Genomic DNA, 26,308 nt, shown 5'->3' with positions numbered 1-26,308 from the left:
TGAGTAAGGGCTGCTCAATCCCCAACAGAGGCTCCAAAAGGGACACCTGAGTCTCTTGGACCCATCTGAGCTTTTTTTGTCTCGTGAGGGACCCTCCATGAACCCAAGCTCTTTGCAGCATTTACCTGAGAGATGCTGGTAGGCACAGGGTGCCTGTTAGCCCTGAAAAGATGAAGGATCTAGTTGAGCACTCCTGGCCTACATATGCCTGACATCACCCTGGAGCTGGTCTGGGCAGGTGATGTCCCTGCATGAAACTGAGAGAGGACAAGCCCTTGCCTCCAGCCTGTGGGGTCCACCCCCACCTCTGGACAGTGTAACCCTCTTGAGCATTCTTCTACCTCAGGGGATGTGTTTGACCTTTCCTTCCTGCATCATGTTGATATACCTCTACCCCCTGAGATTCCTCTTCTCACATCCCAGATCCTGCTCTTCTCCCAACTGACCCTGAGGACAATTTGCCTGGAATCTTTCCATCCTGCTTTGGGCATTTATAGGTTTACACAACTACTCTCCCTATAATCTATAGATGGTCTTACTCAGTGTTTACAGCAAACATTGGGTGATAAACTAAACACCTTTGCTTGTCAATAAATGTGACTTGGTTGCATCATTCTTTAACAGCTGTTTAATTTCCACAGAACAGATGATTCATTAACCTTTTCTATTCTATAGTTACTTCCAAGCTTTCTCCTATTAAAGATAATACCGCAGTTGGGTATTTTTCCCACAGGTCAGCAGTCGCTATAGAGAAGGGCACAGGAGCCAGGCTGCATGGGAGTGGGTCCTGCCTGTTCCGCTTGCCTGCTGTGTGACCCTGGACTGCGTACTTAACGCTCCATGCCTCGGGCTTCTCATCTGTAAAATGAATATGCTGTGGAAATCTTGCAGCTAAGATAGCAACATAAAAGGTTTATTTTGTTGCCACTCAAAGTTGCCTTCTTGCAATGCAGCTGTGCTGGGGACTATTAAGTACCATGACATCAACTCTTAAAAAGCAACTATTTTATTTTAAATTCATTTCTGGGAAAAATAGGGCCAGGTTCTTATTCTTATTTTTCTAACTGTCAAGGGTTGCCACACAGTTTTAAACATTAAAATGTTATTTGAGGCGCACCTGGGTGGCTTAGTCAGTAGAGCATCCGACTTCAGCTTGGGTCATGTTCTCACGGTTCATGGGTTTGAGCCCTGCATCTGTCTGGCTCTGTGCTGACAGCTGAGAGCCAGGAGGCTGCTTCGGATTCTGTGTCTCCATCTCCCTGCCCCTTCCCCACACACACTCTGCTTGTCCCCCCGCCACCCCCCCCAAAAGAAAATAAACATTTAAAAAAATTTTAACAATAAAGAAAAGTTCAAATGTCATTTTAAATTGCTATTCTCTGTATCTCATCTGCAACATGAGATACTGCTGATGGGTTGGGGGAACAGTTATATTTTTCTTATTCTATGAACACCATACGTATTAGCTGTATGTCTTATAGCAACAGTATACATGCACTATCACAGCTTTCTATTCTGACAACTCCTTTTTTTTTTCTGTGAGTGGAAAAATCTCATTGCTTTCTTTTATTTTTACTTTGTACATAGCTATTTGCCATTCTTTAAATAGATAGCTATTTGTTATTCTTTAAATAGACTTCTATAAAAATTGCATCTGAGCATAGTTTAACTCTTTCTGGAACAGAACACGGCTGGGCAAGCAGTCAAATCTCACTGGTATGAAGGTGGTCACAGGCGTCACAACCCAAGCAGATGAGGAAGGCATCCATGCACACAGTGGGTCCATACAGGGAACTCAGCCTCAGCACACTGGCAGAGCAGCTCCCCAAGAGTAGGGGGAGCATAGATGGATAGACAAGTGGATATAGTGTCAGAGTTCAAGCCACATGAGGATCATGTCCTTTGGGAAGGAGGACACTCCATTGGGTGGTGTAGAACTCTAGCAGGTGGAGGAGGGCATCTATGTGGGAGTCCAGGAGGATGAGTGCAAACTATCATCTTCCCAGTTCAGTGAAGGGTGAGTTCCCCTGGCAGATAGCACATCAGAGAGGATCTTGATTGTCTACCAATCATAGCAATACCACTCTCCTTGCCAGTGATTTGATTTGATTTTTTTTAGAGAATGAGAGAAAGAGAGAGCCAGGGAAAGGGGGGGGGGGGAGAGAGAGAGAGAGAGAGAGAGAGAGAGAGAGAGAAACTTAAGCAGGCTCCATGCTTAGCACAGAGCCTGATGGGGGGCTCAATCCCGTGACTCTGGGATCATGACCTGAGCCAAAATCAAGAGTCAGACACTCAACCAAGCCACCAAGGCACCGAGGCACCCCACCAGTGACTGATTTTAGGTGGGCATGTAACTCCATTCTGGCCAAGGGTACATGGAAGGGGAGCATTTAGGGAAATGTTTCCCCTTCCACAAGGTGATAAGAGAAAGTAAGCACTCTTCTCAATAGTGGCATATCAGTAAAACTTGGAACTGCTAATACTGTTTTGGGATGGGAAAGGCTAACTGAAAACCTGAAAAGAAAATCAGCTTAGAGGAGTATAGGACTTAAAATTAGCAGAGGGGTGTCTGGGTGACTCAGTCGGTCTCTTGACTTCAGTCTCTTGATTTCTGCTTGGGTCATGATCCCAGGTCGTCAGGTCTGCACTGAGCATAGAGCCTACTTAGGATACACTGTCTCTCCCTCTCTTTCTCTGTCCCTCTGCTCCTCTCCCCTGTTTGTGCTCTCTTTCCCTCTAAAAAAATTAAAAGATAAATCAACAAGTAAAAATAAATAAAAATTAAAAAATAGAGTTAGCAGAGATCTAGAGAAAACTGGGTGGCTCAGTGGGCTAAGCCTCTGATTCTCAATTTCAGCTCTGGTCATGATCTCGTGGTTCATGAATTTGAGCACTGCATCAGGCTCTGCACTGACAGTGCAGAGCCTTGATGGGATTCTCTCTCTCCCCCTCTCTCTCTCTGCCCCCACCCCCATACTCTCTCTTTCAAAATAAATAAATAAACTTAAAAAAATTAAAAATAAAACTAGCAGAGATCTAGAGCTCTGACCCTGAGAACTGACCGCCCTTTGGATTTCTTATTAATGGACACAAGATACTTCTTTACTGTTCTTTACTGTGTAAACAAGTAAAGCTTAGTGTCCTGATATTATAATGAAAAGTCCATAACTTAGGACAACCCCTTTACTCCAAAGTTAGCACCTATCACTGACAATGAATCAGTTAGTGACTCTGTACATGATAAATCACAGGGACTTATACTCAGGGTTGTTGGAAACAACAACCGAGATCATTTATAGATAAACGGAATATGATCCAGGTTATAAAAGCCACTGTAGGAAAAAGCCGTAGCCAGACTGTGTGATTTTCCAATGGGTATCCTCCAATGGAGCTCCAGACAAGAGCCTCAGGATCATTCTACCAGTTACAGAAAGTGTCTTAAATTATCTTAAGTAATACAAAGTGTTAAGTTATCATAGCTATACAGTTTAAGTATGATCCATATCTAAGTAACAAAATGAAGTTAGTAAAAACGTTTATCCAAACCACAACAGTATATGAAGAAAATCATGCGAGAGGAAAAAATAGCTGTAGGGTAAGAAGTTAAGCTATGGAAGCTAGAATTTGTTAGCAAAGAAACTGTCAAGTTTACCAATCCAGTAACGTTCTTAGTAAATTTTCTTGTCAAAGGATTTCCGACAAGCAATTCCTGACTTCTAGAGAAAACATAACCAAAAAATACCAAGAGATCAAGTCAAAGAACAAAATAATTTTGATAGCAGAAATAATTTTCAGCATGGGCCACACCAAGATAAACAATTATGGGAGTGCACATGTAATACTTTGAGTCACTAATTTGTAAATGACAAAGATCGGAAATAAGGGATTTTCTTCACCCAATGACATCCTAGTTACCAAAGCTATGATACAAAATATAAGAAAAGTCAACAAAAGGGAATTGAAAAAGAATGTATAGAGACAGGATGCAGGACATTTTTCACCACCTAATATTACAATAGGTAGATGGATTAACTAACTATACAATCTGACTTCGAAAATATAGAAAAGATTATTTAAAATAATGTTATATAAAGGGCTTAGTTGACTTCCTTTTGTTGAATGGTATTCACACTTCAGTGACAGAATTTTTAAAGTTTATGGGTAAAATTAGGAACGCAGTAAAATAGTCTTTAGACCACCTACATTTAGCATACATTAAATTACACAACACATTCCTTTTAGTAAATGCTCTTTCTATAACATTCATTCTAGTTACTGATAGAAACTGCAAACAGGATTATGATATTTAATTAATTCAAAAATGCAGCTGTACTTCAAGCTCTTGGCAGCTATCCAACTACAGTAATGTAAATTTTTAAAGAGAAAGAAAAAAGATACAATTCTACCAGAAATATTTTCACATTTTCTTATTAGTTCTTAATTTGGTGGAGGGGAAGGGCAGGGATATCAGTAGACAGAAGTTCTGGCAAGCATTATACTAGAAATTAGGGTCAGTTTGGGCCAGATATAGACCCAAGACACGACACATGCATGTGAAAATGCCAGGGTATTAAGAAGGTCACCTCAAGATAATATTACCACATCAACTAACTTGGTCAGACTTTTGATTTAAAGTAGAGAAATCTAATGTCAAGTGGCTTGAACCAAAAGGAAACTATATTAACTTCCATAACCAAACTGCAGTGAAGTAAAGCAGGAGTAGAACTAGCTAGAAGGAAGAACTAACACCATTAAACTTGACCTGCTCTTGCTCTGTATGTTACTTTCATTTTCTTCTATTTTAAGTCCACCTTCTAGGTAGAAACATGGCTAACAGCAGCTTCTAAGATCATACACTAACAGTTTAATGATAAGACAATGGAAAGATTCTAGGCAAAAACTGATTGTACTAGCTTCTGTGACTGACCAATAGTTGTGGCTAGGGTTGTGAAATCCAGTTACATTTAGGCTGCCACATTTAGAGAATAATTTGATGGCACCTCCAACAGTTAACCAGAATTGGCATATTACCCAGTAATTCCACTCTTAGGCATATACCTTAAAAAACTGAAGACAAGTGTTCTAACAAATAATAAAGCGTTCCAATAAATTTACCTAGCAGCACTATTCACAACAGCTAAAAGACAGAAACAACCCAAGTATCTATCAACAGATGAAAGAATAAACAAACTGTGGTACATTGATACAAAGGTTCACTATTTAGCCTCAAAAAGAATGAATTGCTGAAGCATGCTGAAACATGGATGAACCTCCAAAACATTCTGCTAAGTGAAAGAAGCTAGACATATATTCCATTCATATGGAACATCCAGAACAAGGCCGTTCATAAAGATAGAGAGTAGATTAGTGGTTGCCAGGGTTGGGGTGGGGGAGGTTTGGGTGGAGGGAGAAATGGGGATAGGGATGGGATCTCCTCTGAGCATGATGAAAGTGTTTTAGAACCAGATAAAGGTGATAGTTGCATTGTAACTGTACTAAATGCCACTGAATTGTTGATTTTTAAATATTTTCTATGGGATGTCTGGGTGGCTCAGTTGATCAACCATCCCACTCTTGGTTTCGGCTCAGGTCATGACCTCGTGGTTTGTGGGTTCAAGCCCTGTGTCAGACTCCACAGGGACAGCCCAGGGCCTGCTTGGGATTCTCTCTCACTCTCTAAATAAAGAAACTTAAAAAAAATCAAAACAATGCTTTCTATGTGACTTTCACCTCAGTGAGAAAAAAATTTTTCTAATGTTCATCAGCATATAAACTTTAAGATTCCTTCATTTTCTAGACAGAAAACTGTGGGCCTTCAAGAAAGAACTTCAGTGCTTTCAAATATAAATCCTGAAAAGTAATATTCTAATTTCTTTATACTTGACTTTCCACATGGGGTGATATCTTCCTTATCCCACTATAGAATATACCTTATGTGTCTGGAGATATTTTTCCCTGTTCATGATATTGGACTATAAGCAGCCTTCTACACCTGTTATATATCTTCTCATTCTACAAGAACTGTACAGGTCACACAGTTAGGTACTTGGTAAATAAAAGGCCATTAACTTCCATTCAAATGAAGGCAACCAAATATTGACTTCACTGATTCACAGTGAGGTGACTGTAGCTGGTTCTCGATTCCGACTCACCATGTACAACTTTTCTTTCTTTACTTTTCCTTCTTTCCCCTCTTTCCCCTGGCTGCCTACATCCATCTAAACTCTTGGACGCCATTGAAAGAACCCCTCATCAAGCGATAAGAAGTTAAAAAAAAAAAAAAAAAGGTGGAAAACTGCTGGAAAGGCAGGACCTCAGTGGTGACTAGAGCCAGGAATTCTAAATCAGCCAGTGTCCCCCTCCCATTTTCTCCCAGTTCTGCCACTCTTCGTGAGCTACCTTTTCATTCTCAGCCCAGCTACTATCCATGGCCGGAAACATGCCCAGCAGCCCCCGGTTTATATCACAGCTTGTTTTAATTGCCTTCTCTTCAAATTATTGGTAAGGGAAGGATCTTCACCCCAGGCTCATGGGGATGACCAAATGCATGACACCTGACTCTGGAGAGATACGACAGGTAGCAGTCTATTAGTGCCCTACTCTCACAGCCCAGGGGAGGACGCTGCTGCATAACATGCAAGACCACACAGGGGGTGTGTTCTGGAACAGAGTGAATAGCCAGGACCTGTGGGAGGCAGACTCTGTAGTGACAAGAGAGTGAGATGCCTTCGTTCCCACACAAGGATGTGATTGGATTGTTTGAATCATTGTTTGGGCTGGCAAGGAAGTGAAACCTGCCACTCAGGGACAGGCAGCAATTGTATTCATTCTGTTGGATAAGGAGGGTTGCTTGGCTAGGACACTCACTCTGCCTGTGGGAAGAGAGTGAGGAGGGGGACATGCACTTAGGTCATTCTAGGCCCTCCCAGGTTTGGATATTAAGGCAGTACGTGTAATATTAACTTTAGGTCTTACACCACATAGCTTCACCACCAAGAATAGACACCCCCGCCTCTTTCCCCTTAGTTACAACTTGAAAAATCTAGGAGTGATTATTCTACTTAGCCTATCTTGGATTATGTGCCCATTCTTGATGCCAGGAGTTTAGAGAGCTGTAGTTACCAGCCTCCCTGGGCCATGAGATCCAGGATGAAGTAATGCCTCTCTTTTCAAATGGTGAGGGTGATCAAGAGACAGTATAATTCTTGATCATCTTTCCTTTCTCTCTCTCCTGTTTCTCTATATTTCTGCTCTCTTTTTTCTTGTCTTGACTCTGTCTCCTCTCTTCTCTTCACTCCCTTTCCCTTATGTTTTTCTCCCCTTTAGTTCTCTCTCCTTTGTTTCATTCGCTCACTCTCCTTCCCATATTTCCCCACCTGTTTTTAATAATCAAAAGTGACATGAAGCCATCACCTATACAAATGGTAGGAATCTGGTGGCCTTTAGCTTGATTTCTGCTTCTTCCTGCATAGTCCAGATCACTAGGGAAAGGCTAAATTGGACAGGGCCTAAATGAGCTGTTTGTCTATCTTTTCTATCCGAATATAAGGAAAATTGCCAAGCATCTTGGAAACCATTCCCCAATGTGGAAACACATTTTCTTTCTTCGTTATAACCTAAAAAGGATTCATGAAACAAAAATTATTTTCTAAAACTTTAGAAGCATTAAACTTGAAATGCAAAAAACCTCTCAGTGTCTTTGTACTTCTTCTGAAAAAGATTTCTTCTGAACTACTTTCCAAAATGTAGTGTCTATAATTAAAATGATTATTGAACCTTTGTCTCCTACTTGCTTTGTGTGAAAAGTTGGTAATGAAAGCATCTTTAATAAGAACCTTACAGCTGAATAAAGGCAATAAAGAGCACACAGTTATTACAGTCAATAAGACAGTTTGGAATTATGTACAAGGGTAATTGAAACACTTCAGGCTCTGAGAAAATAATAGTAACATCTTTAATAATCTATTTGAATACCAGCCAATATCAAGCAGAACCAAACATAATTAAAGTATGTTTAGAGCTATGGGTACTAATACTATTTGCTTCATAACTCCTTTTCTTTGGAGAGTGCCTTATTCACATTCTCCAGTCCTTGGCAGAGTATCTGACTGATGGTAGGGATTCAGTCAATTTCAATGCCTGACTGAATGAATGAGTGCATAAAGGAAGGATGTTGGGTCATCTCATGCAGAAAGAAGACTCCTTTAAGTGGCTTGATGGCCCAAGCTGACCACACACGGTAACCTAAGCTTCCTGGAGCTAGTTTGGGAGTCTCTCCCTGTCACTTTAGTATGGAAGGAAATAAGAGCAACAAATAATCTGTCCCCGAGAATCCTGGATGCCACTGCTAACAATGATCTTATTATGCAAAACTAATCCAAGCCATAAAGGAAAATGACTTCCAAGCTGAGTCTTCATTCTGAAATTTACTTTAAAATCCATGGGAGTATAGAGAAGAAAATCTTAGCAGTTTCGGATCCCTGAGCCGCTGAGATGGGGCGCCTGAGTGCCTCACTCAGTTGAGTGTTTGACTCTTGATTTTCTCTCAGGTCATGATCCCAGGGCCGTGGGATTGAGCCCTGCATTGGGCTCCACTCTGAGTGTGGAGCCTGCTTAGGATTCTCTCTCTCTCTCTCTCTCTCTCTCTCTCTCTCTGTCTTTCTCTTCCTCTGCCCCTCTCCCCCCACTCTTTCTCTCTTAAATAAAGGGAAAAAAAACTTTAAAAAAGAGTTTCGGAGAAAACAATGTATTGAGACATAAAACATCCCCAATATAATACCCAAAATTTGACAAAACAATAGTACTCTATTCTGTCCCATTTTTTAAAAATATATATTGCATTTAAAAAGTTTTCATAAAAAGATTTTAAAAAATTGTTTATTGACTTGCCAATAGTATTATTTGGGTAATGATTTTTTTTTTAAAGTCAACACAACACAATTTAGATTAAGTTGTAGTTTAATAAAAAAAGTTTTGAAGTTATCCTTCAATTAAATTACATTATGATAAAAGAGTCGAATTTATTTTTACATCTAAACATGTGGTTGCATGTAGCTAACATTCCAAGAGTAAATTTATCTCTACAGATTTAAATATTAATCTGGAAATTGTCAGGATGAGAAATTTTGTCAAATGTTTACTACATATGGTAACAGGGACAAGGATTCTCTTGAAAATAACTGAATTGACTAGAGAAATGTGACTTTTTGGCCTTCCTTGTACTTGTAATTTAAATTCATACATACATATAATACAATAATACACATATAAATGCATTAGTTATCTATTGCTGCCTAACAAATTACTTCAAAATTTAGCAGCTTCAAATAGTAAACATTTTTATTTCCATTTTCAGTGTCAGGACTCTGAGTGTGGCTCACCTGGGTGCCTCTGGGTCAGAATCTCTCAGAAGGCAGCAAGCCAGGCCAGGGCTATAGTTATCTCAAAGCTTCAGTAGAGGGGCATCTACTCCCAAACTGACTCACACAGCTATTGGCAGACTTCAGGTCCTCTCTCCAGCTGTTGGCCAGAGACAACAATACCTTGTCATGTGGGACTATAGGTCAGCTCACAACATCATGCAAGTTTACCTCAGACCAGGCCACAGAACAAGACAGAGGGTGCTCAAGACAGAAATTACAGTCCTTCTATAACCTAATTTCAGAAGTGATATCCCATCCTCCTGCCACATTCTATTTACTAGAAGTGAGTCCATAAATCCAGCCCATGTGCAAGGGGAGAGGATTACACAAGGATATGAAAACCAGGAGAGAGAGATCGTTGGGGGCATTGAAATGTTGTCTACTAGTAAGGGGTGTGTGTGTGTGTGTGTGTGTGCACGCGCGCACGTATGTGTGTGAATGTATATGTATATATACATACATGCATGCATGTACATACTCCCACACATGTATAGAGAGAGAACTTATGCTTCAGATGTCTGATTGGTAAATCATATATGTGACAAAATACAGTATTCTGACTAGCATTTATAAGACTTCTCTGCCAATTTAGGATAAATTTCTCTGTATCAATAACTCATGAAGTCTAAATTGAACAAAGTAAGGGAAGGATTAGTTATTTTAATGACATCACACAATGAAATCCTATAATGGAAATTCATTTTAAAGAACCATATGACTTCTCTACCCAGTTACCATGCTAATTTCAGGTAGGAGGTCTTCTGTTCCAGGCTCCATGATTTAAAATCCCCTGCTCTCAGGATGCCTGGGTGGCTCAGTTGGTTAAACAATTTACTTTTGATCTCAGCTCAGGTCTTGATCTCAGGGTCGTGAGTTCAAGCCCCATGTTGGGCTTCATGCTAGGCATGGGCCTACTTAAAAAACTAAATTAAATTAAATTAAATTAAAAGATAAAAGCTCCTGCTCAGGCCTTCCTCTGGCCTCCCCACCCCCTGATCCTGCCCACCCCATGGGACAAGTGGATGAGCTCACCAGGAGTTCTTGTCCCCTCATCTTTTCCACACTCTATACCTAGAACCCTGATGGGCATGTTCTCCTCTATTCACAAGGGATAGTCAAAGGGTGGCTTTGTGAGGGCATAGATAGAGAGTAGACATGGGCCCACTGATCTTGGGAGAAAATGTAAAATCACACTGAAGCCAGCACAGGTTTAGAATTGAAAATTATATTATTTGGTTAAGCTGGAGTTCTGTCTAGAGGTTTTTTAGCTGTTCCAGGTAGTCTAGGAATGTTTCCAAACTTGAACCACCTCCTGTTCCTATTAAGGTAGCTATTTGGAGGATTGTGTGTGAATTTTGGGAGAAAATGGGTTTATGTAAGTAAGCACTAGAAATGACTCTTTTCCTGAGAGACTTCAAGAAAAATACATGTGGGCAATGTTCCTTTAGAACCACGATGACAAATGTGTCACAGGGTTGGCAAGAGACTGATGCTTCTCTATTTGCTCAGAACCCACAATCACTCTGACAATTTAAACAATGGCAACACTTAGAACATCAGGTGATAGCATCTTGGGCATAGATTCTGGGGATCAGTGAAGGGGTACTTTGAGGACAGAGAAATAGTTTATCTCAGCAGTCTGCTAGGCAGCAGGCATTAGCCAGGAAGAGGAAAGCAAGGGAAGACAGTTGTACAGGATGCTACAAGATGACCTGAATCACTGGGTGACTTTAAGAAATAACTGGGGTCGGGCAGGGGGGCAGAGGGGCCTGGGTGGCTCAGTCGGTTGAGCGTCTGACTTCGGTTCAGGTCATGATCTCACGGTTTTTGGGTTGGAGCTCCGCGTCAGGCTCTGTGCTGACAGCTCAGGGCTTGGGGCCTGCTTCGGATTCTGTGTTTCCCTCTCTCTCTGCTCCTCCTCTGCTCACACTCTGTCTCTCTCTTAAAAATAAATAAAGTTTAAAAAAAAAATTTTTTTAAAAAGAAAGAACTGGGAAGCTCTATAGATCTAGCTTGTAGGGCTTCAGTCATTTCCATCTCCATGTTAAAAGTTAAACAACTTACATGAAATGAAGATTCACAGAAATGAAAGACCTAAGCATGAGAAAGAAAGCCATCAAAATCCCAGAGATGAAAGCAGGGCAAAACCTCTTTGAGCTCGGCCACAGAAACTTCTTATTTAACACATCTGCAGAGGCAAGGGAAACAAAACCAAAAATGAACTATTGGGACCTCATCAAAATAAAAATCTTCTGCACAGTGAAGGAAACAATCAGCAAAACTAAAAGGAAACCGAAGGAATGGGAGAAGTTATTTGCAAATGACATATCAGATAAAGGGTTAGTATTCAATATCTATAAAGAACTTATCAAACTCAACACCCAATAAACAAACAATCCAGTGAAGAAATAGGCAAAAGACATGAATAGACACTTTTCCAAAGAAGACAACCAGATGGCTAACAGATACATGAAAAAATGCTCAACATCACTCATCGTCAGTGAAATACAAATCAAAACCACATGAGATACCACTTCACACCAGTCAGAAAGCCTAAAATTAACAACTCAGGCAACAACAGATACTGGCGAGGATGTAGAGAAAGGGGAACTCTTTTGCACTGCTGGTGGGAATGCAAACTGGTGCAGCTACTCTGGAAAACAGTATGGAGGTTACTCAAAAAACTAAAAATAGAACTACTCTATGACCCAGCAATTGCACTACTAAGTATTTATCCAGAGGATACAGGTATGCTGTTTTGAAGGATCACATGCACCCCAATGTTTATAACCACGCTGTTGACAATAGCCAAAGTATGAAAAGAGCCTAGATGTCCATGGACATACGAATGGATAAAGGAGATGTGGTATATATATATATATATATATATATATATATATATATATATACACAATGGAGTATTACTCGGCAATCAAAAAACAAAACAAAACAAAAAGAAATCTTCCCATTTGTAACAACGTGGATGGAACTAGAGGCTATTATGCTAAGTGAAATTAGCCAGTTAGAGAAAGACAAATATCATATGACTTCTCTCATATGATGGAATTTAAGATACAAAACAGATGAACATAAGGGAAGGGAAGCAAAAATACTATAAAAACAGGGAGGAGAACAAAACATAAGAGACTCTTAAATACAGAGAACAAACTGAGGGTTGCTGGAGGGGTTGTGGGTGGGGGCATGGCTAAATGGGCAATGGGCATTAAGGAAGGCACTTGTTGGGATGAGCACTGGGTGTTATACATAGGGGATGAATCACCAGATTCTAGGCCTGAAATCATTATTACACTATATTCTAACTTACTTGGATGTAAATTAAAAAAGAAAAAGAAAAAGAAAAAAGAAAAATCAAAGAAAAAAAATACAGATAACTAATAGGCATTTCAAAGCTACTCATCTTCACTAAAGAAATTAAAGCACTGAGATAAAATTTTTCTCCAATTAGTTTGGCAAAATTCAATAAAATGTCATCCTATAGAGATAGGAACATTCCTAGATATGACTCATTAATACCATCAAGGAATTTCACCTGATGTAACATCCAGAAGCATTTATTACAGCATTGATTATCACAGCAAAAAAGAAAAAAAAATGGCCCAACATAATTGTCCATCAATATAATAATGAATAAATAAACCATAAGAATAATTACAATGGAATATAATACAAAAATTCAATTCAGTAGTTGAGTTTAAAAGACGGAAGTTCATGAGATGGTAAAGAGAAATATGAAGGCTGAATAAATTATATGGACACTTTTCATTAAAAGGACAAAACCTACATAGGCAGAAGCAAGTGAGTGAGCCACAGTTTCATAGAGGCTGGAAGATGATATGAGAGTTCTGGGTCAGAGACTAGGGACAGTTTAGTATTCACAGTAACAAGCACAACCAGAGTATGCGTATTTGCACCAATTCCTCCAGCCACAATTTCCAGAGACCTGAGAATCAGGCCAGATGATGTGGTCACATATAATGGGTTGTGTTGGAGGAGAGAAACCCTGAACTTAGAAAACCCAAATATTTTATACTAGGCAGTAAAAGCCTGCCTGGTCTCATCTTTATCATAAGGGAGACATTACATTTATTATGCTGCTTAGTAAAAAAACAAAAATACACCTACTCTTTGCTCAGGAGGCAGACACTATATCTTCCAAGGCTATTCATTATAAACATTTTAAATATAGTCCTGAATAAAAGCACTCAGTGCCTCTTCCTGTAAGACTTGCAGTAACATGAAAGACTCACGGAGAATTCCATGAATTCTCAATATTCTATTTCATTCTCATTTTGTGTCAACAAACAAAAAAATTGTAGCTGTCAATTAAAATGATATATCATTTTACCAAAACTTGAAACAATGAAAATGTTGATACTCTGCTTATCAAATATCATAAAAAGATATATTTATACATATAAGAATATGCTTTGATTGTGGGTGATTATGTTGCTCATTCTCTGTACATTCTTTACAGTAGAAAATGACAGATAATGATGATTTTATATAATAAATATTTTTTAGCCACTTGGAAAAATAGCATCCAGACTTATTACTGCCCTAATTACTCAGGGCAAAATTAGGAAGATAATATTTTTAAAAATTATAGCTTTAAAGATAACCATCACATGCATATTTTTTTCTCACATATTTTCCACTGAAAAATGGTTCTTAAAAAACAATTATATGTCAACAACTCAACAAGAATCTTTCATTCTGAGAATAACACACATTACCTGTCTAGAAGAATGTAATTAAATAATAGATTTTTGTGCTAAACTTTCAACTTCTTCATTTTACTATTAAAGGAACACTTAATGTGCAGAGACATTAAGTGACCTGACAGTGGCCAACAACTAGTTAATGTCAGAGCTGAGACCAAACCCCACATGCCCTGACTTGGAGCACAGGCTCTTTCTTCTTATCCAAAGCCACATACATGATACGATAGAGCTTTCAAACTGGGGTATGCATACCCCTGCAGGCAATGGCAGCATGCCAGGGAGGTAAAGCCACAGGATAAACACAGGGTGTCTTGCCTCAATGTAAATATTACTCAAAGATTTGAGGGAAGTTAGGGGGAGCAACTTTATTTTTATACTAAAACAAGATTGATTGTAAAGCAGAATGTACATTTTACATGGATTTTTCAAAATTCAAGCTGAATTCCTCAGGCTAGACTCCCATCTCATGGATGTTAAAAAATCTCTCTGCTCACTCTGCTAAGGATGCTTTTTTTTATAAAAACGTGATACCACCCATGTGAGGATTTCTATGATGTTCCTTTACCAGAAAAGTACTTCACTAACCTCCATCTTTGACATTCCATAATTAAATTTGCATTATTTTAGTCCTCATGATCAGTTAAATGGTGAATTTTTCTCCAAGAGAGAACACATTAAGACCCTATAATAAATGAGTTCCTGAGTTCCTTTACTAAAATAGATTTTTTTAATTTCTTTTTTCTTCTTAATCAACATTAAGTAAAAAGATTTTTTAAATAAGGATAAAATTTTTCAATGTAATCTTAGTAGAAATTATCTGCTTAGTGGTTTACTTATGTAAGATGCTCCATAAAAGTATTTTGCATATGATTCTAATACTCGCATGTGTATAATGTACAAAAGCGAGCAAATAGTATATACTCCCATTTTTTCATGTAGCATCTACATGAATGATAATCTGAAATTATATAACTCATATTAACAGCAAAAAGGGACCAATAAATTATTTTATGCATTTTCTCAGTGGATCATTCCTCTCAACTGATTTTTACTTCTGGGATAAAAACCACTTCAACAAACACTCTCAGATAATTACTCCTGTGATAACTTGGTAGACGCTTACCCACCCACCTCCACCAGACCCAAATACTTTCAAGAAGTACTAAAAGAGTGTGTGTTTGATTTCTCTACCGAGACAGTTTTGAACGCTCTATCCCAACACCAGCATTTTTTTTTAATGCAAGTAGCCTGACTTATTTCTAAAAGCTACATTTAATTTTTAGATTTCAAGTTCAAATTTGGACCCACGCAACCAACTCATACAATTAAACCAACGTTTACTGAATGCAGTGTACTCGGCCTTGGCAGAAAATAGTGATGGCACAGACAGATCTCAAGCATCCCAAGCTAGAGGGAAACAAAACTTACATGAACAAGATCACATGACAGCCTATGCAAGAGGTTCCAATGGAACTAGGGGATCCAACAAGTAAAAAAAAAGACTTAGAGATTGGAAGAGACTTGCAAAACAGCGACTCAACTTACCCATTTTCTGTCAGAGGGAGGACTTCTCAGCTACTCAGCCACCATGCTCTTCACAATAAGATCCACCAAGAGTACCATTTTTCTGTGCACCTGGAATCATGGGACTCCGCCATAATGCCACCTCCGTGCCCATCCTAAGACTAGGTCTAGGATTAAGCAAGTTAGACATTGGCCTTAGTTCAAAAACGTAAGGTATTCAAAGTCAGCAATCAAAATAAATGTCTTAGGCAATATTTTTTCTTAGAAATTCAAAATTAATACAGCAGCATTCATGAGAGGCGGAATGTCAAAATTTTAAATAAAGGCAGGATTAGCGGTACTGATTTTTTCCTTTTTCCTACAAGCTCCACTAGGGTTCTGCGGGGTGTACCTTCATCCCCAGCCTCCTCGTGGTGGTCAGTGGTACATCTAATTTTCAGAGAGCTGCGTTGATACTTAGAGCTCAAATCAATGACATTATTATTACTGGGAGACTGCCTTTGGGGTGCTCTCTCGCACTCTGATATATATAGCTGATCACCTGCTCTCTGGCATCCACAGCACGCTTCCCCGCACTCCGGGGAAACAGGAGTGTGTCCAGGGTGTAACGTGATGGACGCTGCAGGGCCACACGTCACAGAAGTCAGCGACTGCCTTCAAATCTTCCCTAGTTTGGATTGGTTTTTAGTTGACGAGTTTGCGGTAACTGTTGGTAACAGAACAATGAGCTGCGGGCTGGGCTGGCTGGATAGGAGGTGCTGCTGGCCTCCTGGGTGCCCGGATGGCCTGGGCCCCTAACCATCTGGCCCGCGCCTTCAGACAGTCAACGCACGTAGTCAGTGTTCCGGGAACTGCCCTGGAGATCAGCCTCAGGGTGAGCGGTGCCCTCTTCTCCAGGCCACGAACCCTTGGATCCCTGCGCCAAAGCCCCAGTCACTTGGAGGCCGCCAGGTGGGGTCGGGCCGGAGGGGGTGCAACCACGGCAAACCCCAGGCCCTGCGCTGGGGCTCAGGGTCCGTAATCTCTGGGGTAGGGTTTGGGGGTGCCTCTGGTCCACACTAGTGGACCGACGTGAACCTTTTCCGGCTTGCCATCTGCCGCATATATAACAATGGCGGTTTAGGGAGTAGGCGAGAAAGACATAATCTTGGAGTCTTGACTCTCCAACAAATATATATAACCCGGAAATGCCATTCCCTGAAATGGCATTTCTTCTTTGATGGACAGTACAAGCAGAGTTGAGGGCAGTTAAGATAAAGGCTTAAAGAATGTTTGAGTGGGGAAAAAAATGTCAGAAGTGTTAGACATAGGAGCTAGCCAAGTGTTGAAGGGTTCTTGGGTTTCTCTGGAAAGGCTTGGGGCTACCATGGAAATCAAGGCTGGGGTTCTGTAAGGAACTGAAGCTCCTGACAGTAAGTCCTAACTAAGCTATGGTGCATGTGAGTTGCATGTAGCTATAGGAGTTTATCTATCATCAGAATACATAAATCATCAAAGAGAATCTTTTTTCTATAGATTCTGATGTAGACTTCATTCTTCTGGGATTTAACAGTTCCACAATTATCAAACATTTTTTTTTTTCTGTTTTATCTAGATCCTAAGGCATCAGGGCAGTGGAGGAAGCTTGCTGCTATCTTCCCTGTGCCAGATTGGATTGGCAATTCCATGTTGGATTGCTTTTATTTCCCTGGTTGGTTAACCAGTTAATTAGAAATCTGACTGTTCCCGCTCATCAGACAACTGACATTGTTGTCCAGATTCAACACCTTTTCTGAGTAATACCCTCTACCTACTACCTTACATAACACTGCAGATTCAGATTCTGTTTTCTTGAGGGGCACCAGGGTGGCTCAGTCAGTTAAGCATCCAACTCTTGGTTTCCACTTAGGTCATGATCTTCCTGTTCCTGAGTTCAAGCTCTGCATCAGGCTCTGTGCTGACAGTATAGAACCTGCTTCATATCCTCTGCCCCCCCCCCCCACTGCCCCTGCTCCTCCATTGCTATCTATCTCTCTCTCTCTCAAAAGTAAAATTAAATTAAATTAAATTAATTAAATTAAATTAATTAAATTAAATTAAATTAAAAAACATTTAAAAAAATAACAAATTCTACCTTCTTGAAATTTGTTTTCTTGGCTCCCACTCTGCTCTTGTTTCTCCGAACTTTGTGAGCATTCTCCCAAACCTCCTTCCTTCCGCTCTCCCAGCCCAATTCCCTCCTCTCTATAAATGGAGACACCTGCCGACCATCTAACCTGGGTCCCGCTCCCTCCTCTGTAGGGACCTGACTCACCAGGATGTGCATACCCACCCTGACATCTCTGGTGAGATCCACACTTCCACCTGCAGCTTTCTGGTGGATGTCTCGACCCGTGTGTCCCAGCCGCCAGCGCCACAGTTTCAGCATTTCCAGCTGAATTCATTTCCCTTCCAAGACACCTCCTCCTCTTCACGTCCTCACATGATCATCACCACCTGTGACTTTGCTCGCCCTCGTTCTCAACCTTCTTATTTGCCAGTTACCATCCGTTCTCTCCGAACACCCTCTGTCCTGTCTGTTTGGCACTCATTCCCGCTTGCGACTCTCCTGGGGCCTCGCCCTGATTTGCCAGTGGCAGCCGTGCCTCCCACCTGCCGTTGTCTCTGAGCCTCAGCCGATCGTACCTGTTCCGCCTGCTAGAGTCTTCTTCCTGAGGCCTTGCTTTGTCACAACTTTTCTGCAGTTTAAACATCCCTTAATTCCTATTGCCCCAGAATGGAGTCCAGTGCTGAATTAATCACTCCAGAGTTCTCAAGCCCCTTGTTTTAGAGTACCAGCACAGCAAGGGCACCAAAAGAGATGGAAGAAAAATGTCTTTCAAATAACTTGATGTTGGAGAGTGTTTAAAAGCATGGATGTAGTTATGACGGGAAAAAAAGAGAACTTTGTTGGACTCTCTTACGCTGACTTTATCATGTTGCTAAAATATGTATTTCATATATATGTTATAAAATGAAATTGATTTTAAGTTACAGATTACATACAACATGTGATTTTAAGTTTGAGTTCTACGGGCCTATAAAAGTTTTGTTTGCACAGTGAGTAAGTGCACACTTCGGAGCACAGATAATATGACGCCAATCCACCTTTCTTAGTATATATTTCTCACAATTACCTTCCACAGGCCTTTCACTGCATTCAAAAACCACAAACCATACATGTGTCATACTTTCTTTCCTTGCTTCTTCTCCATTGTGTATTTGCTCCCTTCTGATTAGAAGCACGCTCATCAATATTCTGTTTTTAATTTCTCATTACCCTTTCAGGTCCAGCCTAACTGTCACTCATGCCCTGAAATGTTCGTGGCGTTCCTAAGCTGACAGTAATTTCTTCTCCCTCTGTATTCATCAGAGCATATCCTCATTGTCCCATATCCCTTAACACCTGTAACCTTCCTTTACAGCTCTGTGTGTCCTGTGCTCTCTGAGTAACAGCTTTGCTCACAGACAGTGGACACCTTACCTGATTCATCACTACATTTATTCGCTAGTCTAATAAACTAAACTAGTCACCACCTGAACTAAGCACTCGGGGGTCTGTGGTTCAGCAAATGATGGAACCACTATTTTAAAAATGGTCCATCTTAGAGAATGCTGTTTTCTGCAGCTGCTACGGAAATGGTATGGTGTTTTCTCAAAAAATTGCACATAGGATTACCATATGATCCAGCAATCCCACTTCTGAGTATATTACACTCAAAGGAAGTGAAAACTGGGACTCAAATTGATGTTTGTACACCCACGTTGTTAGCGGCGTTATTGGCAAAAACCAAAAGATGGCTGCAACCCAAGTGTCCATAGACTGAGAAATGGAACAACAAAATGTAGTAAATACCTATGAAAAAATATTATTCAGCCGTAAGAAAGAAGGAAATTCTGACACACACTACGACATGGGTGGACCCTGGAGACAGTATGCTAAGTGAAATTAACCAGGCATAAAAGGACAGATATTCTCTGATTCCGCTTAGGTGAGGTACCTGGAGTAGTCAAATCCATAGAAAGAGAGAACTGAAGGATGGTTGCCGGAGGGCTGGAGGAAGGGGGAAAGTGGGCAGTTAGTGTTTAACGGGTACAGAGTTTCATCTGGGGAAGAACAAAAACTTCTGGAGATGGGTGGTGGCCACGGTTGCACTACCATGTAAGTGCACTCAATGCCACAGCACTGTACCATTAAAATAGTAAATTCCATGTTATATATATTTTACCACAATAGAAACAGAGTTCAGGGAATGAATGCTTGTTGTGCTTCTTTAGATGAAAGGGATATGCTGCTCGTGAAGTTGTGTGTTGATTGGGACCTGGAACTGCTCCACCACGGATGCTCTGAAACTTGAAACTTCTTGGCACGTTTTCGTGTTCTTTGGCACTTTGACATTAATACTTGTTACTAGATTCATACCAAATTTTTGGTTGGAAAGAAACATACCATGATTAAAAGCTGTGTAAATAATTACACCAGCGATTTGCGTATTATGCTGATTGTTTCAATTTCCCTTTTCATCTCTTCATTTTCAAAATTTGACTCAAATCCTTACAATATTTATTCTAAATTTTCAAAGTTTGTGTCAATTTCCAATTACTGAATTAATATGTACTTCTTAAAATATCCAAAAATTATTTTCAAATGTACAGGTTAGAAAATGAAAGTCCCCCATGATCTCAAATGATAACTTTTGTTACCGACTTGGACTGTGTGCAAATGCACACATGTATGTGTATACATGTCATTGGTAACAAAAATGATATTAGCACATGTTATACTGCCAATGGCATTTTTACTTTTGGATATCTTTATATGTTTAGATATCTGTCTCTATATATTTTTAAGCTACTACACTATATTCTTGTGAAGTTACATGTTAATGTAACCTATATTCCAATAAAGGGGGCATATTTCACAAATATAGAAAATGTATGCTGAGTTGAACAATGAACTTCACATTGTGTGTGTGTGTGTGTGTGTGTGTGTGTGTGTGCAGGTACACACACATATGCAGACTAGTATATTTTTGAGTGCTAGGTGTAGAATGGTGGAATTGAGTTAAAAGCCCGTTTAAAACTTTCACGGAGAGCTGCAAATTGTTAATTCTACTTTGGCTGGATTTTAACATCCCAAACACTTTAACACACTTGCAATTGGCTGTTTATAGTAGAAGCTGATAGTTTAGATGGTTAAGTTAAAATATCCAGATCCAGATGCCTAAGCCTGATCCAGTGGGTTTATCCAAGCCCCCAATTCAGCTTGCTCTTTATAGAGTCACAAAATGCCCTGATGGAAATGCCTCCACCTGAGCCAATGAGTTCTCTAAGCCCCAAGATCCACCTTGTGTAACAAGGTAACAAAGGAAGTTTGGGAAATACATTAACAATGACTCTCAATCCCTGGTATATCTATCTTCCTCTCTTCTTTCAATATTTGTTCATTCCATTAAATCTAACTCTTCTTAACGTCCTCTACTAAATAACAAAGCTATTGTCAAAATTTCATAAATCGCTGACAACACAACCTCACCACCCACGACAAATCCCAGCTGAAATTTGGTGATTGTTTTGACTCTGATAATTACAATGTTTATAAGATTCCAGTAGTGCAACAATTATACTTTCCACTTTTGTTGTGTCTTGTTAGCTTTACTCCTTCATGGCAAATTATAGATGGGCTTTAATTTTTCCGTATCATTTTAGGCCATGTGGCTTGTAAATGTTATTTTGTAATTTAGCAAAGGCTCTTAAAAAGAAAAAGCAAAGCACTTAAATTGCTGTTGTTGGATTTGTATTTTCAAAACAAAGCCTATGGGAATAAAAATTACTTCTTTCCCATCAAAAATTCCCACGGTGCAAGTATGTTAGTAACTCGTGAAAAATGAAGATACTGTTCCTTTGCAAAGAAAGGGAAATAATATCTATTCACTTTTTCATTGGTCTGATGTTTATTGAGAAGTTACAATGTGAAACACCTGTACAATAATATGTATTGTATCCTACTCTACCTGCAATGGTGATACCAAGGATATTCTGTAAGCTTTATGAAAAAGCTACCAAATATGAATTCTTCATGTTTGAAAGAACATTTAAGAATATTTAAAGGCCAAATCATTCTGCCTCATAGAAAATCAAAAACTTGCTTTTGGGAGCAACTGGGTGGCTCAGTCGATTAAGCGTCCAACTTAGGCTCAGGTCATGATCTCATGGTTCATGGGTTTGAGCCCTGCATCGGGCTCTGTGCTGATAGCTCAGAGCCTGGAGCCTGTTTCAGATTCTCTGTCTCCCTCTCTCTCGGGCTCTCCCCTGTTCACATTCTCTCTCTCTCTCTCTCTCTCTCTCTCTCTCTCAAAAATAAATAAAAAAATTTAAAAAAAACTTGCTTTTGGTTAGTATGTACACATACAAACTTTTTTCTTTTTTATTAAAAATTATTTACACATCTGTGCCCAGGATTAAGGATAATGAAATTCAACCACAAAAATGATTAAATAATATATAATTGTAGTGTTGAAATTTATTAGTTTAGAGTGGTTGCCTCCTTATTCACCTTTCTTTTGATCTTCTTGTAGATGTTATTGTTATTGACTGCAAATGTCTCTGTATTTTTGCTCAGTGGAATGTGGCTTGACAGATTAATTATATGTTATCAGGCAGTTGAAGATCAGCTAAAGATATGTGGCCACAAGAGGGATGCTGATGTCTTTGAGCTGTTCCTTTCTCAAAAGTAAGTGTCCTTTATATAAGAATTAGAAGAGCATCATATTATAATGTTTCACAGATTCACATGTTCTTTTCCATTGTTTTCCCCAAGGATTGGCTAGGCAAGTACCAACCTCTAATTACTTTACCATTCACTGGCGTCTCTATTAGAAAGGCAAAATTAAAATGGATAAAAACAAAGATTATGGAGCCAGGCTGAGTGTGAATCACGGCTCTGTCTCTTCCAGCTGTGTAATCTTGGGCATGTCATAAAACTTAGGGTTGTCAGATTTAGCAAATAAACATAGAGCAAGTCCAGTTATATGTGAGTTTTAGAGAAACAGATGAATATAATTTTTCTTTAGTGTTAAGTATGTCTTACACTTCCTTGGGTTTCTCTGAAATTCACATGTAAATGGGACTCGTATTTTACCTACCATGGCTCCTGCCTGAGTATAACAATGCTATCTGCTTTACAGGGTTGTTGGGTGAAGATTAGGTGTGATAGTAGAAAGTAAAGGGCCTGGTTGACAGTAAGCACTCAGTGAGCATTAACACAGTTAATATTATTACTGTTATTACAGAATGGCGGCTCATTATACCTCTGTACTATAATAATAATCCTATTATATTATACCCCTAGCCAACAACCCCTATACTAATTTTACAGGTAAGTAAGAAAACCTCTTCCTGTAACAACCCCCTTTCATGCCCCTCCAACTGCCCAAGGTGGGAGAGGCAATGTCGGCTCTTCTACAGAGCAGTCACAATGCCTGAGATAGAACCCCATGTATAGGAGGAAGATGAAGTTATGGGTTGGACTGGACCACAGTTTTTACTAGCCAACAAGTGACATCTGTGCGGGTATACTTTGAATTTAATAACAATGACCCTACTCCTACTCTTCTTTCCCCCTTTCATGCTTTTCAATCTCTATGAATTCTATGTATTATTTTAAAATAGGCTAGACATATTTCGACTCATGTAATCTTTGGAACTCAGCTACTTTTTAAAGCAAATGTCCCACTCTATCTATCATTGAAGTCAGTCACTTTATTGCTGGTGATTTGTGGAAATCCTTTATTAATAAACATATTTCTTTTGTGATGTATTTTTTTTTAGATTGTAAGTGCAGAGAAAAATATTTATCTTGGTAACGTTTCTAAATCTCTTGATAGTAACAAAAAAAAGAGCTGGCCAATTTAAGATTTTTAAAAATGGATATTTTAGAATGGAACAGATATAGTAGATAATTCTGACACACTTAAAGTCATGCTTTGAATCTCTCTATAGATCAACTAGCTTTATAATAATAATACATATTTTATGTGGCCAAAGATCGCATCTCTAAGCCTTTCATGATTTTAACATCTGTGTAGTACAAGGGTATGCAGATAACAATAAGAAAGCTCTGAAACACTAGAAAAAAATAGAAATATTGATCCTCTGACAGTGAGTAATTACTGGTCTTCTCAACTAAAGGACAATACATTTTATGTCCTAAGAATACTAAGTTATTATTTAATACATCTGGGTACAAAAACTATATGTATTTCTCTGCCCGGATACCATTAAACTGGGTAAACTAGGCTATTTGTTGGAGTCTCTGTTGCCAAACAGGAAAACAAAACAAAATAAAACAACAACAACAAAATCAATTATTTCCTTGAGTAATCATGGAGAATGCATACTGTGACAACAGAGCTAACATGTTACTGTCGCCATAAGTCATTGCCATCATTAGTCGTAGGATTTCTTCTCTTTGTCTTCCACTGGCATCACCCCGAAATAAAGGGCAACAGCCCTTTATTGATTTCTAACAGGTTTATGTGCAGAATTTACCCTTCTGACTTGAATGAAAGTCCTTTTAAAAGGGAATCAACTTTATTACCTTATATAATACAACTAGTACAAGAAAATTAATGACCTTAATTTGACACAATTGATATTTCAAAGTATTAATGTATTAAAATAACTTTTCTGGGAAATCCTCTAAGTGGGGCTTGAGTTTCTCTCCTACCACATAATGATTGTTTTATTTCTCATGGGAACGGATGAAGTTAATGTATTATCATTATTGCCCAGTGCAATAATTTAAGTGTACCAGGATCCAAATTCTTCTTCCCAGAAATAGGCTGCATATCTACAGTGGAGGAGAATGCATTATGTGTATATGTCTCCTATTAGGAGTTGATTTGAGGAGTCTGGAATATTTTGGGTACCAGAGAAGTGTTCAACAACCAAGAGTGCATGTCTAAAGGACATGTACTCTGCTTGAAGTCTTTTGTTTGGGATACTCTGAGAATTAAAAAACAAAACAAAACAACAACAACGGAAAAGGTTTAAGAAAAAACTCTTCAAATACAAGTAAGGTGTGGAAGAGAATGACTGAAAGAAAGAAAGGGCAGGGGTGGATGTTCTTTCCAAGTTTTTACTGAAATTCCACTTGTTTAACATGCAGTGTAATATTAGTTTCAGGTGTAGAATTTAGTGATTCGTCACTTACATATAACATCTGGTGCTCCTCACAAGTGCCCTCCTTGATACCCATCTTAACAGAATACCAGCTAATAAGTGTAAAAAGAATGACAGCATCAGAAAAATCAGCATTTTATAATCCCAAATCTTCTGATTCACTAAGTATCATCAACCGAAGCTAAATCCATTGAATAAGTTATTGGGGGACAAGACATACACACAGTCGTTAGAGTTTTGCCCCACACATAACTGCTCAATGACAACATTCATATACTTTTACAATGGAGAAACTTGGCAGATGCAGCCTGAACCCCATGACTGAACTTCCTTCACCAAGAGTGGGGCAAAGTGGCATCACTTGCTTCATAATGTGACGCGGCAATCATTACCTTTGTAACTGAAAAATGGCCCTCCTTGAATTTAATCATGAGGAAGCCATCAGACAAATCAGGAATGTGAGACATTCTCTCAGAAAAATGTCCTGGGCTCTTCACAAAGTCAGTGTGAAGGTAATAAAAGGAGACGGAGTGACTATTCTAAATTTAACAAAACTAAGGTATTATACCAACTAAAAATGCAGTGCATGAATACTGATGGGATTCTGGATTGAAACAAAGATGTGCAGGAGCAACAGGGACGACTTGAATATGAAAAGCATGGTAGACGATATTATTGAATTCAATTTAATTTTTAGGGGTGATAATGGTATTGTACCTCTGCAGGAGAATGTCCCTATTTGAGGGATACACATGCTCAAGTGTTTAAGAGCGAGAGCCCTACGATGATAAGTCTGCAATTTATGTTGAAATGGTTCAAGAAAACTATCAAACAATAAGGACATATATTATATAGATTGGAGATAGCGAGCAGAGGTGTGGCAAAATATTAAAAATTGCGAGGGCTATCCAAGCTTTCAATGTACTATTCCTTCAACTTTTCTGAATTTTGAAATCTCTCCATATGAAGAGTCGGTGAGAAAGTTTCTTTTGTTTAGAAATGTTGTTTGCATGATTTAGAAAATACGTTTTCACAAAAAATAGGAAAATACTAGTCCCTCAGTGTCGCAAAGCCAAAAAAAAAAAAAAAAATTTGTGAAAGGATGTTACCACAAATGAGTTAATGTATATAACATTAATTAACATTAACAATTTTTAATGGCTTAGAAAAGTGCCTGCCACAGAGTGTGTGCTCTATGCCAATGTTTGATAGAGACATATATGTGTACGTACCCAGCCTGGGCACACAGTTTCTGCCATTAGAAATAAAAGAGATCTGAATATTTGAGCCCATAGCAGTCAAGGGCTGACTATTCTCAGGATTTTGCCCACTTCACTGATAATTCCCCCTCTCCACCCCAGGCCTGTCCCTTTGCTGAGTGAGCCACATAGCAACAGGACTCAGGACCACCTGTATGAT

At 39.2% G+C, this 26,308-nt stretch overlaps 2 protein-coding genes across 6 annotated transcripts in view; one reads left to right on the top strand and one right to left on the bottom strand.

Moving 5' to 3' along the window:
- Positions 1-16,286, bottom strand: part of SOSTDC1 (sclerostin domain containing 1) — a 65,914-nt gene extending 49,628 nt beyond the window's left edge. The window contains exons 1-2 of one of the 2 annotated variants that reach the window (XM_053218370.1): positions 16,230-16,286; positions 15,710-15,855 (exon numbers count right to left, since the gene is read on the bottom strand). In XM_053218370.1, coding sequence (XP_053074345.1) covers positions 15,710-15,713 — 4 coding nt within the window. In that variant the 5' untranslated portion in view covers positions 15,714-15,855; positions 16,230-16,286. Of the gene's footprint in view, positions 1-15,709; positions 15,856-16,079 lie in introns of both variants that reach the window. The other variant, XM_053218369.1, reaches the window with a different exon arrangement.
- A 116-nt stretch (positions 16,287-16,402) lies between these two features.
- LRRC72 (leucine rich repeat containing 72) overlaps positions 16,403-26,308 on the top strand; it is a 41,730-nt gene continuing 31,824 nt past the window's right edge. Inside the window, exons 1-2 of one of the 4 annotated variants that reach the window (XM_015082354.3) lie at positions 16,403-16,562; positions 22,366-22,439. In XM_015082354.3, the coding sequence (XP_014937840.2) occupies positions 16,470-16,562; positions 22,366-22,439 (167 nt within the window). In that variant the 5' untranslated portion in view covers positions 16,403-16,469. Of the gene's footprint in view, positions 16,640-22,284; positions 22,440-26,308 lie in introns of all 4 variants that reach the window. The other 3 variants (XM_053218365.1, XM_053218367.1, XM_053218366.1) reach the window with 3 other exon arrangements.

The sequence above is a fragment of the Acinonyx jubatus genome, chromosome A2 (assembly GCF_027475565.1).
Source record: "Acinonyx jubatus isolate Ajub_Pintada_27869175 chromosome A2, VMU_Ajub_asm_v1.0, whole genome shotgun sequence".
NCBI classification, from domain to species: domain Eukaryota; kingdom Metazoa; phylum Chordata; class Mammalia; order Carnivora; family Felidae; genus Acinonyx; species Acinonyx jubatus.
Note: the sequence above shows the minus strand (reverse complement) of the source record. Positions and strands in the feature narration are given on the sequence as shown.